The sequence below is a fragment of the Pseudomicrostroma glucosiphilum genome, assembly GCF_003144135.1.
Source record: "Pseudomicrostroma glucosiphilum strain MCA 4718 unplaced genomic scaffold BCV69scaffold_4, whole genome shotgun sequence".
Taxonomy (NCBI): domain Eukaryota; kingdom Fungi; phylum Basidiomycota; class Exobasidiomycetes; order Microstromatales; family Microstromataceae; genus Microstroma; species Microstroma glucosiphilum.
Genome location: NW_020289916.1, coordinates 213,309 through 225,098, shown reverse-complemented (window position 1 = coordinate 225,098; position 11,790 = coordinate 213,309). Strand labels below are relative to the sequence as shown.

General features: G+C 56.7%; 4 protein-coding genes across 4 annotated transcripts; 3 read left to right on the top strand and 1 right to left on the bottom strand.

Moving 5' to 3' along the window:
• Nucleotides 1-229: 229 nt before the first annotated feature.
• Nucleotides 230-1,966, top strand: BCV69DRAFT_246892 (hypothetical protein; the record flags this gene model as incomplete). Its single annotated transcript, XM_025490231.1, has 1 exon — nucleotides 230-1,966. A coding segment is annotated over one exon (1,737 nt), but the record flags the coding sequence as incomplete, so codon positions are not given.
• Nucleotides 1,967-2,836: 870 nt separating this feature from the next.
• Nucleotides 2,837-5,477, top strand: BCV69DRAFT_268223 (hypothetical protein). The gene is made up of 3 exons (XM_025490857.1): nucleotides 2,837-3,627; nucleotides 3,715-4,209; nucleotides 4,286-5,477. Exons 1-3 carry the CDS (start codon nucleotides 2,994-2,996, stop codon nucleotides 5,419-5,421), a joined length of 2,265 nt encoding a protein of 754 aa, XP_025348911.1. The 5' UTR covers nucleotides 2,837-2,993; the 3' UTR covers nucleotides 5,422-5,477.
• A 157-nt stretch (nucleotides 5,478-5,634) lies between these two features.
• On the top strand, nucleotides 5,635-9,908 carry BCV69DRAFT_153798 (prokaryotic type I DNA topoisomerase). The gene is made up of 6 exons (XM_025489372.1): nucleotides 5,635-6,129; nucleotides 6,210-6,558; nucleotides 6,636-7,334; nucleotides 7,423-7,793; nucleotides 7,877-8,002; nucleotides 8,082-9,908. Exons 1-6 carry the CDS (start codon nucleotides 5,848-5,850, stop codon nucleotides 9,765-9,767), a joined length of 3,513 nt encoding a protein of 1,170 aa, XP_025348910.1. The 5' UTR covers nucleotides 5,635-5,847; the 3' UTR covers nucleotides 9,768-9,908.
• A 141-nt stretch (nucleotides 9,909-10,049) lies between these two features.
• BCV69DRAFT_311474 (hypothetical protein) lies at nucleotides 10,050-11,779 on the bottom strand (the record flags this gene model as incomplete). The annotated part of the gene is made up of 2 exons (XM_025494866.1): nucleotides 11,648-11,779; nucleotides 10,050-11,267 (listed from the first exon to the last, which is right to left on the bottom strand). The coding sequence occupies exons 1-2, from the start codon at nucleotides 11,747-11,749 to the stop codon at nucleotides 10,050-10,052; spliced, it is 1,320 nt and encodes a 439-aa protein (XP_025348909.1). The 5' UTR covers nucleotides 11,750-11,779.
• Nucleotides 11,780-11,790: the final 11 nt, after the last annotated feature.

The window sequence follows — 11,790 nt, the reverse complement described above, 5'->3', positions numbered from 1 at the left end:
GGGCTCACCAAGACACGCGCCGATCGCAGAGGCACGTAGCAGTCACAGCCCGGACAGACCGCAGGGTGAGTACTTGGCCCTCAGGAGGCGCGGCAAGCAGATTGGATGGTCAGGTCTGCAGGGTGATAGATTCACCTACAAGCGCGCGAAGGAAGTCGAAAGTCCTCAAATGAGCGACTGCGTTCGTTGTTGACGCTGGTCTCGACTCGAGAAGATCGGCGGCCGCTTGATGACGCTTGTTCTGACACTCTCGCTCCTCTCGTCCTTTCTCTCTCTTCTGCCAACGACAGAGACCGTCCCGAGCTCTCCGACCCCACCCTTCTCTTCTGCGATGTCGGGCTCCAACTTTCTCTCCTCCGTCTCCACCTTCTTTGGGGGTTCTAACAGCGCCCCTCCGCGGTCACGACCCGCTGCTTCATCGTCCTTCGGTCAGGGCTACCCATCTGCGCGTCGAGGACCGTCACAACTCGGAGACGACGCCTGGTCATTGCCCTACCAAGAATATAGCGATGGCTCTCGATCCGCCTCTTCGGGCTCGTCCGCCTATCCTCCATTGGGAAGCAGAGGTGCCAACGACTCCCTAGCAAACCTAGCCTCTGCGTCTACACACACCCTCGTGCCACCTGGTCGGCCCTCTCTCGCAGAAGCTCGTGGTCCCGCTGGCATATCGATGCCGTCGTTGTCTTTCCCGCCACTGCGTCAGACTTGGGGTCGAATCTACGACTGGTCGGAGAACCACTACTTTGAGCTCAAGGATACACTCAATTGGCCAGCTACCGAGATGCAAGTGGAAGAACTCGAAAGCGTCATCGGCTTCCATCTTCCGGCAGCTGTACGAGACTCGTACCTCTGCCATAATGGTCAAGAGCTCGAGTCAAATCAGTCTTGCAGTGATGGCATCTTCTTCGGTCTCGCACTCCTCAGTCTCGAGCAGATTGCTGAGGAATGGAAGTTCTGGAGGGCAGTCGATGATGATCCTACCTCGGGAGCAAGTCACGAAGTTCGTCGGTGGCAGAGCAGTTGTCCCGACAAGTGGGTCCGGCCTGAGTACTCGTGTAAAGGCTGGATCCCACTGATCACCGATCACGTCGGCAACTACATTGGTGTTGATATGACACCCTACCCATCCGGCGGAGGATCTCCAGGACAAGTCATCATCTTCGGTCGCGACTTCGACACAAAGGTGGTCCTGTGGAGAGGAGAAGGCGAGGGCGGATGGGGCAGATTCCTGCAGTACGTGGCAGAAGAATTGGAGAGCGGTGAGATGTGGACACTGGAGGACAACAGCGGGGGGAGCGACGACGAGGAAGATGCTATTGGGTACGAATCATACTTCTCTGGTGGAGGAGCTGGCGCTTCCAAGGGCGGTGGTGATCGTGGTGGAATGGGATCGGCAGGGTTCCGATTGGCAGGTGAATACAAGGGCTGGCCCGTCCTCGAGGCGTGGGCAGATAGGTCGATGCGATGCTGGGAGGAAGTCGGTCTGCCATCAGGTATGCCGATAGGGCAGGTGGAAGAAGCTCAGCAATTGGAGCAGGAGAACATTCAGGCTCCCGGCACGCCCACCGTTAGACTCTCTGCCCCTGACGACCGCAGCGAGGGCAGTAGCTCTGGGCTTCGCAAACCTACACTTGAGGCTGAAGAAGGCGAACCTCATCCTCTCCAAGCTGGACAAGGACTTGGCCTAGGGCTGCCCACCGACGGACGACCCTTCTCGCCCACCAGTGACAACCAGATGAATGAGCGCCGCTTGGCAGACACTTTGTCTCCACCGCCTTCGACAAGCAAAGCGGCCATCCAGAAGCAAAAGCAGCGTGACTTTAGTGGCTCCTCCTCGGCTACCCAGCGCGAGAGGAGAGCGCCGCCTGCACCATCTCAGGCTCTGGACCTGCCGACTATCGATGACGTCCGAGCTGTCCATGCGGCCGCCTTGGCAGAGCGAGAGCGTAGCGCCAATGTGCAGTACACTGATCTGAGGAGTGCGACTGCTTCCATGAGCAGCCTTTCCCTCGGTAGGAACGGAACTCTGCGAGCCGGCTCGCGCGGGAATGATTCGCTGGAGCTGAATGACCGCACCTCTTCGGAAAGCAAGAGTAATCGATTCAGGGACGTCTCCCTAGCAGGCGTGGTAGTTCACGGCGAGCCTCGTCGATCCCTCAACTCGCCGCGGCAAGACTCTTCTCCACGCACTTCCAGTGACGGCCGTACGACGAATTTCTTCGATACTTCGCTCGGTGCTGGCCCACCTCCCGGACGTAATCTCCTGGACAACTCTACGCCCAACTCTCCTGTCCTGAGGACCGGCGCAGTATCCCCCTCCGGCGACTATGCTGCGTCGCCTCTGTCGGCCAAGGGCTTTGGCAGCTCGGCGGGAGCAGGAGGGCCGGTGAGAAATGGCATACTGGAAAGGGTGGCTAGTCCAGACCCAAGCCCGCTGATGGGACCCAGGTCCTCCACGCCTCACTATGAGGACTCGCCTTACCAGGCAAGGGAACAGACCGCTTGAGCATGCGCTGGAAGGGGGAAAGGGGGGCCAAGGGAAAGAGTTGTTGTTCTGGGGTAGCGGGGTCCTGCCTCACCTTCCTTTGTCACGATCTTCCTCCTTTCGAATTCGAGATCATCACGTCGACCACAGCTGTAATTAGGACATCCAATGAATACAATACCTCGTCAGTCAATGACCAGTCTGCAGCTCCCTCTGAGCTCTCTACTTGGCGTGTTGCTAGACTACTGCCACTGATTCCCGGGCTTTGTCGCCTGTGTTGAATGAGGAGGCAACTTTGCGTGGAGGGCCCGCCGCGGGAAAAAGGCAACGAAGTGGCCCCGACTGACCAAACCAACACTCACGCTTCTGGGGAGTCTTTTGCCTTCCCACTCCTCGCTATCATTCAAGCTTCCCTGCAGCAAGGGCCAGAAACATTCTGCCTTGAGTAATCTCACATCGTCTTTACTTGCTGCGAAATCGACTCCATGCCGAAGCGATTCACACAGCAATGCTCTCCACCTCCTCCTCTTCCGGCCCAACTGCCCCGCACGGAGCAGACCCGCTAGGAGACGCAATCGTGACCCAAGGTCTGGACGATCAACCGCTCAATCTCACTTCAGATCGGACAAGACATAGCACACAGGAGGTTGATGAGGCGCTGAGGGGTTCCTCGTCCCCTGGCAAGGGAAAGCAGAGGCAGTCAGAGGGACAGCAGCAGCAAGGACAGGATGAAGACGAGGAGGACCTAGTGGTCTATGATGCTTCGCAGGGTGTTCCGAGTACAAAGGGCTCTCCGGGCCCCGCTGCCTCCAATGTACGCAGATGGTCCGCTACCCTCTCTAATCTCATGCATCCCCAGCAAGCACAACCTCGTCCTCCTAGCCCCTCTCTCTCCAATCGCTCCAGCCTCGAAAGCGTCTCCTTTGGCTTCCGGGACAATCTCCTCCCTCTCAGCCTCAGCGGGAATGACGATGATGACTACGAAGAGGAGAACAGGGTCGAGAAGGGAGGCGAAGCTGGAGGGGGTAGAGGAGGACAGGAGTATGGTGATGTGGAAGGAGCAATCACTGGTACACATGGGAGACATCGTGTGCGGAGAAAGAGGTACAAGGATCCGGAGAGGAGAATGGGGCTGATTGATGGTGAGTAGATAAAATAGATAAAAAATGGGCTTCCCCGAGAAATGTCTCCATGCTGACGGACTCTTTGCAAACGTCTCTGGCCTCCAGGAATTGCCCTGACCGTGGGTCTGCAGATTGGTTCCGGCATCTTCTCCTCCCCTGGCGTAGTGACCCTCAATACGGGCTCCGTGGGCGCAAGTCTAATCGTCTGGATCTTCTCTGGCTTCCTCGCCTGGTCTGGCGCTTCCTCCTTTGCAGAGCTTGGTGCAGCTATACCAGAGAGCGGTGGAGCTCAGGCCTACCTGAACTATGCGTTCGGCCCCCTCCCATCGTACCTCTTCAGCTGGACGGCAATCGTAGCGCTCAAGCCTGGATCTGGAGCAATTATCGCAATCATCTTTGGAGAGTACCTGGCGCGGGTGATCTTCCATACCACTACGGCTGATGCGGACCACCCGCATGAGCAGGGCTTAGATGGTATACCGGCCTGGTCCGTCAAGCTCATTGCTTGTTTAATCGTTGTGGTCATCTCGGCACTCAATGCTTTTAGCGCTCGGCTGGGAACAAGGCTGCAGGTGGGGACGACGACCGTGAAGCTGATAGGTGAGGCAAGGTAGGATGAGATTGAAAGACTGCTCAAATACTGACAGCACACTGCGTCCTTTCCTCTCCTCATCAGCACTTATTGCCGTTCCTGTCCTGGCGATTGTCACTGCTGCGCGTGGCAAGATGCCAACTGAATCGAAGCAAGCCTTCTCCTCCTTTGGCTCTCTCTTCGAAGGCTCGTCGACCTCACCGAGCTCTTATGCCCTTGCGCTGTATTCAGGTCTGTGGGCATACGACGGCTGGGACCAATCGTGCTACGTTGCTGGCGAAATGAAGAACGTCACCCGTGATCTCCCCAGGGTGATCCACTCTTCGATGTCGCTGGTGATCACCTTCTTCTGCCTCATGGTCGCCTCCTACTTCCTAGTCTTACCACCAGCATTAGTCAGTGGGACCAACACAGTCGCTCTCGACTTTGGCTCTGTCATCTTCGGTACAACTGGCGGGATCGTCTTTGCGGGTCTAGTCTCCTTCAGCTGCTTTGGGGCCTTGAATTCGCAAGTCTACACCAGTGCGAGACTGGTCTATGCCGCGGGTAAGGAGGGATACCTGCCTGCCGTTTTCGGTCGCATCAATTCGAGAACGGCCACTCCGGTCACCGCCACAGTCTTCCAAGCTGTGCTCATCCTCATCTTCATCCTCTTCGGTTCGGGCTTCGCCTCTCTGGTCTCCTTCTACGGCGTCTGCTCCTACACCTGGTACTTCCTCACAGTCTTGGGACTCGTCGTGCTCCGCTTCAAAGAGCCGAACCTGCACCGGCCTTACAGGACCTTTCTCCCCACACCTTTGCTCTTTGCTACAACGGCTCTTTTCCTACTGGTGATGCCGATAGCCTCTGCGCCTGTTGAGGCAGGGGCGGCATTCCTGTTCATGGCCACAGGTCTGCCAGCATACTTCCTCAGTGTAAGCAAAGCAAGGGAAGGTCTGCTAGGGGTCATTGTGCCTGTGAAGGCGAGGGAGTGGTGTGGAGGTAGGAATATAGGAGGGATAGTCAGATCGGGTGCAATGCATGGAAATGGCGACGAGGATGTCGAGGATGGTAATGAGGAAGAGGCCATGGAGATGCTCGGCAGAGAGTCGTCAGACACGGTGAGGTTCTCGGCGAGTGCCAAGGGCAAGAGCAGGGCGGTGAACGAAGATGACGACGACGACGACAATGATGATGGCGATCATCAACGAGCCCGCGACGACAGGCAATCGCCGACGTAGACCATTCGTGACCTCTCTTGTTGTTGCATTTGGAAATGCCATTGTGCTCTTTACTGTACGGCGGTGTTGGACGCCCCTCTTTCCGCCTGACGCGACACGCACTTGAGCTCCACTGCAACCCGCGCCCCGCTTTCCGCCCAACACTCTTCCCGACAAAATATCAGTTGCCACTACAACATCACCCCAGAAGCATAGGCAGCGCCCGAGTCTGAGCTGCATACATTGTGGTGCTGAAGTCGCCTTCTGTCTCTTGCGCTCTCCTCCTCTTTGGCTGCGAGCCTTCCACGGGCAGAATGGTCAGCGTCTAGGCCTATATGCCGCCTGCCTGCTCAGCATCATCTGCTCTTTCCCCCACCCTCTGGAAGATCTGCAGCCACTGGGCGGTAGCGCTGCCCTTTCAGCGCACCCTCGCGATCGCAAGCAGGCATGAAGATCCTCTGCGTAGCCGAAAAGCCCTCCATTGCAAAGAGCATCTCCTCCATCCTAGCCCACGACGGCGGATTTCAATCTCGCCCTGGCAAGGACAAGTTCTGTCGCAATTTTGACCTGCAGTACAATTGGGGCGGCAGAGATGGATGGGTGGACATGACTGTCACGAGCGTGAGGGGACATTTGACAGAGAATGACTTTGGGGAGAGGTATAGACAGTGGGGCAGTTGCGATCCCTTGGCGCTATTTGAGGCGCCGGTGGAGACGAAGCTGAGTAAAGTGAGTAGTACGAATGAGAGATGTAGAGGAGCCCTTTGAGCTGCGCTTGCTGAACATGCTGAGTCTCTTTGCTGGACTAGGATGGCGAAGCAATTGCTGCCAATCTCCGTCAAGAGGCTCGCAGGGCTACCATGCTCATGATTTGGACCGACTGCGATAGAGAAGGCGAGCATATCGGCGCTGAAGTGGTGAGAGAATGTCGCAAGGCCAACCCGCGGATCCAAGTCAAGAGAGCTAGGTTCAGCGCTATCATTGCCAATCAGATCCATGCTGCCTGCAGAGATGCTGGAGAATTGGACTGGGCTGCTGCTTCGGCTGTAGAGGCGAGGCAGGAGCTGGACTTGAGAGTTGGGGCTGCATTGACGAGACTGCAGACGACGAATCTGCAGAATGCACTGCCGGAGCTGGGCCGGAGAGTCATGAGTTATGGTGAGTTGCACCTACTTCTCACAAAGAAAATAGCCAGTCTTTCGGCTCAGGCCTCACCGTTCCTTTCCACCTGTCAGGACCCTGCCAATTTCCAACTCTGGGCTTCGTCGTCGATCAGTATGAAAAAGTACGCAACTTCGTCTCTGAGGACTTTTGGCACATCTCCGTTACTCTGAAGAGAAGAGAAGCTCCGGGACTGCCATTGCAGACGGTCACATTCACCTGGCGCAGAGGGCATCTCTTCGATAAGCCGACGGTGGAAATGCTCTACGAAGGCTGCAAGGACAGCATGGATGCACTTGTCACCAAAGTGACCAGCAAACCGACGAGGAAGTTCAAGCCATACCCACTGACTACGGTTGAGCTGCAAAAGTCGGGATCACGTCTGTTGCGCATGGCCCCCAAGAGAATACTTGACCTGGCTGAGGCATTGTACAACAAGGGATTCCTGTCCTACCCACGAACAGAGACAGACCAGTACGATGCGCAATTCGATTTCCACTCTCTTATTCGGAAGCAGACATCAGATGGAGAGTGGGGGGCGCACGCCCAACGCCTTCTTGACGGGGACGCCTACGAGCGGCCGAGGAATGGCAAGAAGAACGATAAGGCCCACCCACCCATCCACCCAACTGCCCATGCGAACAGTCTCTCAGCTGATGAGAAGAGAGTGTACGATTATGTCACCAGGCGCTTCCTGGCAAGTTGCTCCAAGGACGCTACAGGAAAGCAGACTAATATCGAAATCGAACTTGCGGAAGAGTACTTTGGAGCAGGTGGTGAGTGAGCTTATTGGATGCCATTGTTCAGGAGCAGTCACTGATCGGGAACGTGCATCCGCCAACCTCACACTTATCTTCTTAGGTCTCGTCATTCACGAGCGCAATTACCTCGACGTCTTTCCCTACGACAAGTGGGGAGACTCGCTCTTGCCTCCATTTGAGGAAGGCGAGCGGTTCAGACCCAGCACGTGTGTACTCAAAGAGGGCTCTACCAGCGCTCCCAATCTCCTCACGGAGGCCGACCTTGTCAATTTGATGGACAAGAATGGTATCGGCACAGATGCCACGATCGCTGAGCATATCTCGAAAGTCATTGCACGAGAGTATGTAGAGGCGCGACAGATGGGAAAGACTACCTATCTGATGCCTTCGACTTTGGGCATGGGCCTGGTAGACGGCTATAATGGAATTGACTTTGAGAAAAGTCTTTGTAAGCCTTTGTTGAGAAGAGAGGTGAGTCAGTCCCGACAATGCCCCTGCTGGAAAGGACTCCGTGGAGCGGCTGCTGACCGGACCTGTTTGCTCTTGATGCACAGACCGAATTTCGGATGAACCTCATCTGCGAAGGCCAGCGCACTAAAGATCAGACGTTGGAAGAAAGTATTGCAGAATACCGAGCTATGTACCTACAGACCAAGCAGAACTTGGCACAGCTGATCGATGTGAGTATCATGATGTGAGCTGAGACCACTTTTGCTGCTACAGGCGAGGCTGATAACAGCTATCCTGTTGACTTTGTAGAGTGTGCGAAGATATGTCAAGGGCGAAGAAGGTAGCGACAGCGTGCCTCAAAGGCGGCCGACGCGGCCGGCGAATGGTAGAGCTCCTGGACATGGATCTTCAGATGATGACGAGAATGACGATGACGATGACGATCGAGGCGGCGGTGGTGCTTCAGCTGCTCAGGGCCGAGGGTCGTCATCACACCAACGATCCGTCGCTACGGCTGCCGCTCCAACAGCGCGAACCGCCCCCACTCGCCCTCCGCCGCCTCTGCAACGCACCTCGTCTACGGCCTCTGCTTCTATGCGGCCTCCTTTCACCAACATGCAAGACAACCATCAGCCCCCACAGTGTCGCTGTGGCGAAGCAGCTGTGAAGCGGACGGTGGTGAAGGAAGGTCCCAGTAAAGGCAAGAAGTTCTGGAGCTGCGAAAAAGGTCAGTCAGAGGGGAGCTGTGGGTTCTTCGACTGGGCAGTCGACGATCAAGGGGCTGTAGCAGGTCCTAGCAGAGCAAGTGACACCAACAGTAGAGGGTCTTGGACCTCGCGCGCACATGAGCAGGACGAATCTCTGCCTGCCTGGGCTGTTCGGCGTGCAAACAATGGCCCTAGTAGCAGAGCCACGTACGCTGCTCCTGCACCTCGCAGTCCGTCTCCTGAGATTGCGGTCCTGCGTCCAGCTAGTCCTCCTCGAAGACTCAGAGGCCCCGTTGCTCCTACATTTCCACCTCCGGCTCATCACCTCAACGGAAACGGCAATGGCATTGCGAGATCAGCCCCCTCGCATCCAGCACCTCAAGCTCAGACTCTGTCGCGAGAGGAAATCGAAGCACGAAACGACGACATTGCCCTCCTAGACGAGCTGGCCGCCATGAGTTCCCAAGGCAACGAAAACGGCTTCGACGATAGCGCCGATCGTATCGAGGCGTACCGCGCATGGTTTGCCAATCTCGCCGCCGATACAGGCGGAGGTTCCTCCCCCTCGACTTTTGGTGAGACGAATGCAAACGGCAACGGCAATGACAATGGCAATGGCAATGCTAGAGAGAGAAGAAAGCGCTGCGACTGCGGTCTTGAAGCAAGTCTCAAGACGGTCTCTAAAGAAGGGCCCACAAAGGGACGAAGATTTTACTGCTGTCCAAAGGAGAATGCTTCGGTGCGCTGTAGGATGTTTGAATGGGAGGATGATGCAGAAGACGAGGGTGGTGACGATGGGTGGACATATGAGAACGCACGCGAGCGCACACGAGGAGCTGGCGCCTATGGGGGCGGGGGCGGAGGCGGAGGTGGCAGTGGCGGAGGGACGTCAGGTTCCTGCTACAAGTGCTCCAGAGAGGGACACTGGGCAAAGGACTGTCCAGGCGAATCTGCTTCTACTTCTGCTGGTCCTTCTCGCAGCCGCAACAATGGCGGCGGCGGCGGCGGCGGTGGTGGTGGAGGGGGAGGAGGAATCTCCCGAGGTGGCGGACAATGCTTCAAGTGCGGTGAGGAGGGTCACTGGTCCTCTGACTGTCCCAACGATGGGCCCACCACTACAGATTACGGAGGCGGCGGTAATCGCGGGAATGGAGGCCGAGGCTTTTCCTCTTCGAGGAGAGGACGTGGTGCTCGAGCTGGTGGTGGTGGTGGACCTGGAAGTAGGGGTGGTAAGAGACGAGCTACGGGTGGCGGTGGAGGAGGAGGAGCGAGGAAGAAGAGGCGATGAGTCGATGAGGGGCCAAGGCAGGGTGCGGCGGAATTCAAAGGAAGGCAACGAGCGAACTCTTGTACTAGTATAACAATTTCAGACAGACTGAAAAACAGAGAATGAGAGTGTGCAAGCGCATTGCATTTGCTGCTGCTGCTGGTGTGTGTGTAACGAAAGAAGGGAAAAAGATAAAATACAGTGCAAGACATTGAGATACAATATGAAGCAAGCGGGCCCACAAGGAAGGATGACGTCGTAAAGACCTTGTTGAGAATCGTGACATGATTTTAAAGAAGCCCGTCAGGCGGCGAGAGGGGTCCGACCCGTCGTCCGAGTCGTAGATGTGTCCGTATTGGGCATCACAAGTGCCGGTGCCAGTGCCGGTATCGACGAATTTGAATCCACCGCCGGCGCAGTCGCCGCTGCCGCCGCTGTAGCCGGTGTTGCCTCTTCCCCGGCAGTCGTGATCGTATCGGCCGTCATTGTAGGACTGGCGGCGCGGACAGCGTCCGCATCCTCACTGCCAATGGGCGTCGGTCTGCTCCTCGAAGCAGCAGCAGCAGGGGCGCTAGCCTCGTCTGATTGCTGCTGTGTCTCCTCTGCGGCTCGTTTCTCCCCTTGCTGCTGCGCAACTGCTGCTGCTCGCTCCTTCCTGCCCTCCTTGGCGTCCTGCGCTGCCTTGTATAGACTCAGTAGCTGAGCTCGAGTTGGATGACTTGTAGCGGGTGCAGTATTGGCGTGTGAAGGATGGAAGTAGCTCGTGCCGGCAGCCGAAGATGCTGCTGCCGGTGCTGCTGGTGTGCGTGAGGTGCGCGTATAAATGGGAACAGCAGCTGTGCCAAGCATGAGCTCTGGAAGCTCCTCACCATCGCCCTTGGGAGGTGATGGCATAGCAATGAGGACCGACACATTTACAGAGCCCGAGATGCGAGCATCTCCATCTAGAGCTGCTGCTGCTTCCTTGTCCTTGTTCTTATCCTTGTCCTTCTCATCATCTTTCCGAAGACTTGCCGCTCCGGTCGTGTTGTAAAGAGCTGTAGGAAGCGAAGCTGCAACGGGCATCAAGTTCTGCCATCCACCCTTCTCGCTCATATCCGTCTTTTGTGGCACAACCTTGGCTTCCCAGAGCTTTGGCGGCACAACGGTGTCTTCGACCTCACCACCGAGACCTCTGAAACCCATGGTACCTTGTCCGGTCAGGAATCGATCCAGTGCATTGTCCCCTGGAGGGATGCCGTATCTTCTCATCCTCCTATTCCTCAAGCAGATCCGCACGAGGATGAAGGACAGCACCACAACGAAGAGTGCAATGGCTGCGAGGGCAAAAGAAAGAAATGGGTAAGGAATGGCTGGCGCTCCGTTGTTTGCGCCGCCTCCCCCTCCGCCACCGCCTCCACCGCCGCCTGCTCTGCCCATTGAGCTTGTCGAGGCACCTGACTCAGCCGGAGGGGGAGGAGGCGGCGGCATGGCAGTTGCCGAAGCACCGTTGCCATTGCTTTCTTGCCGCAGAACGAGGTGCTGATGAAGAAGACAGCAGGCATCGTCGTGGCGACGGCAGGAAGTGGCAAACGGATGTGCGGATGGCGAGGGGAGGCAGAGAAGAGAGGAAGACGAGGAAATCAGACTGCTGAGTACTAACCAATGATAAAAGTCTGAGACGGGCCAGCCAAAAGGGATGCGAGAAGGGATGAGGAAGCGGAGCCTCAGTATACGTTGAAATACGCATCTTTGGAGTACGCAAAGAAGCACCGGAATGACAGGACATAGCCCTCTCTGGACAGCTCGGAGGCCGTATGGGAGCAGGGGATGGCCTGGCTGCGGTTGATACTCCTCTCTTGCTAGTAGGCGGCTGCGATAGGAGACTGCTGCCATGGGGACATGGGGATATTGCTACTCACAAATACGCTCAAGGGTGCACTGCCATTGCCGTTGTTTGTGGAGCTGCCGGGCGAGGCTGTGCTGGAAGGCACGCTTGTGCTGGCGGGAGCTGTGGAGCTCATGACTATCTACGACGACGTGGTACGAATATATGCTACAAGGT

Bases quoted from the DNA above. Each gene is read 5' to 3' on its own strand.
- BCV69DRAFT_268223 (XM_025490857.1), top strand. From the start codon at position 2,994: ATGCTCTCCACCTCCTCCTCTTCCGGCCCAACTGCCCCGCACGGAGCA. The intron at 3,628-3,714 runs GTGAGTAGATAA...TCTGGCCTCCAG, and splicing joins GAGAATGGGGCTGATTGATG to GAATTGCCCTGACCGTGGGT. The intron at 4,210-4,285 runs GTGAGGCAAGGT...TCTCCTCATCAG, and splicing joins GACGACCGTGAAGCTGATAG to CACTTATTGCCGTTCCTGTC.
- BCV69DRAFT_153798 (XM_025489372.1), top strand. From the start codon at position 5,848: ATGAAGATCCTCTGCGTAGCCGAAAAGCCCTCCATTGCAAAGAGCATC. The intron at 6,559-6,635 runs GTGAGTTGCACC...TCCACCTGTCAG, and splicing joins CCGGAGAGTCATGAGTTATG to GACCCTGCCAATTTCCAACT. The intron at 7,794-7,876 runs GTGAGTCAGTCC...CTTGATGCACAG, and splicing joins AGCCTTTGTTGAGAAGAGAG to ACCGAATTTCGGATGAACCT.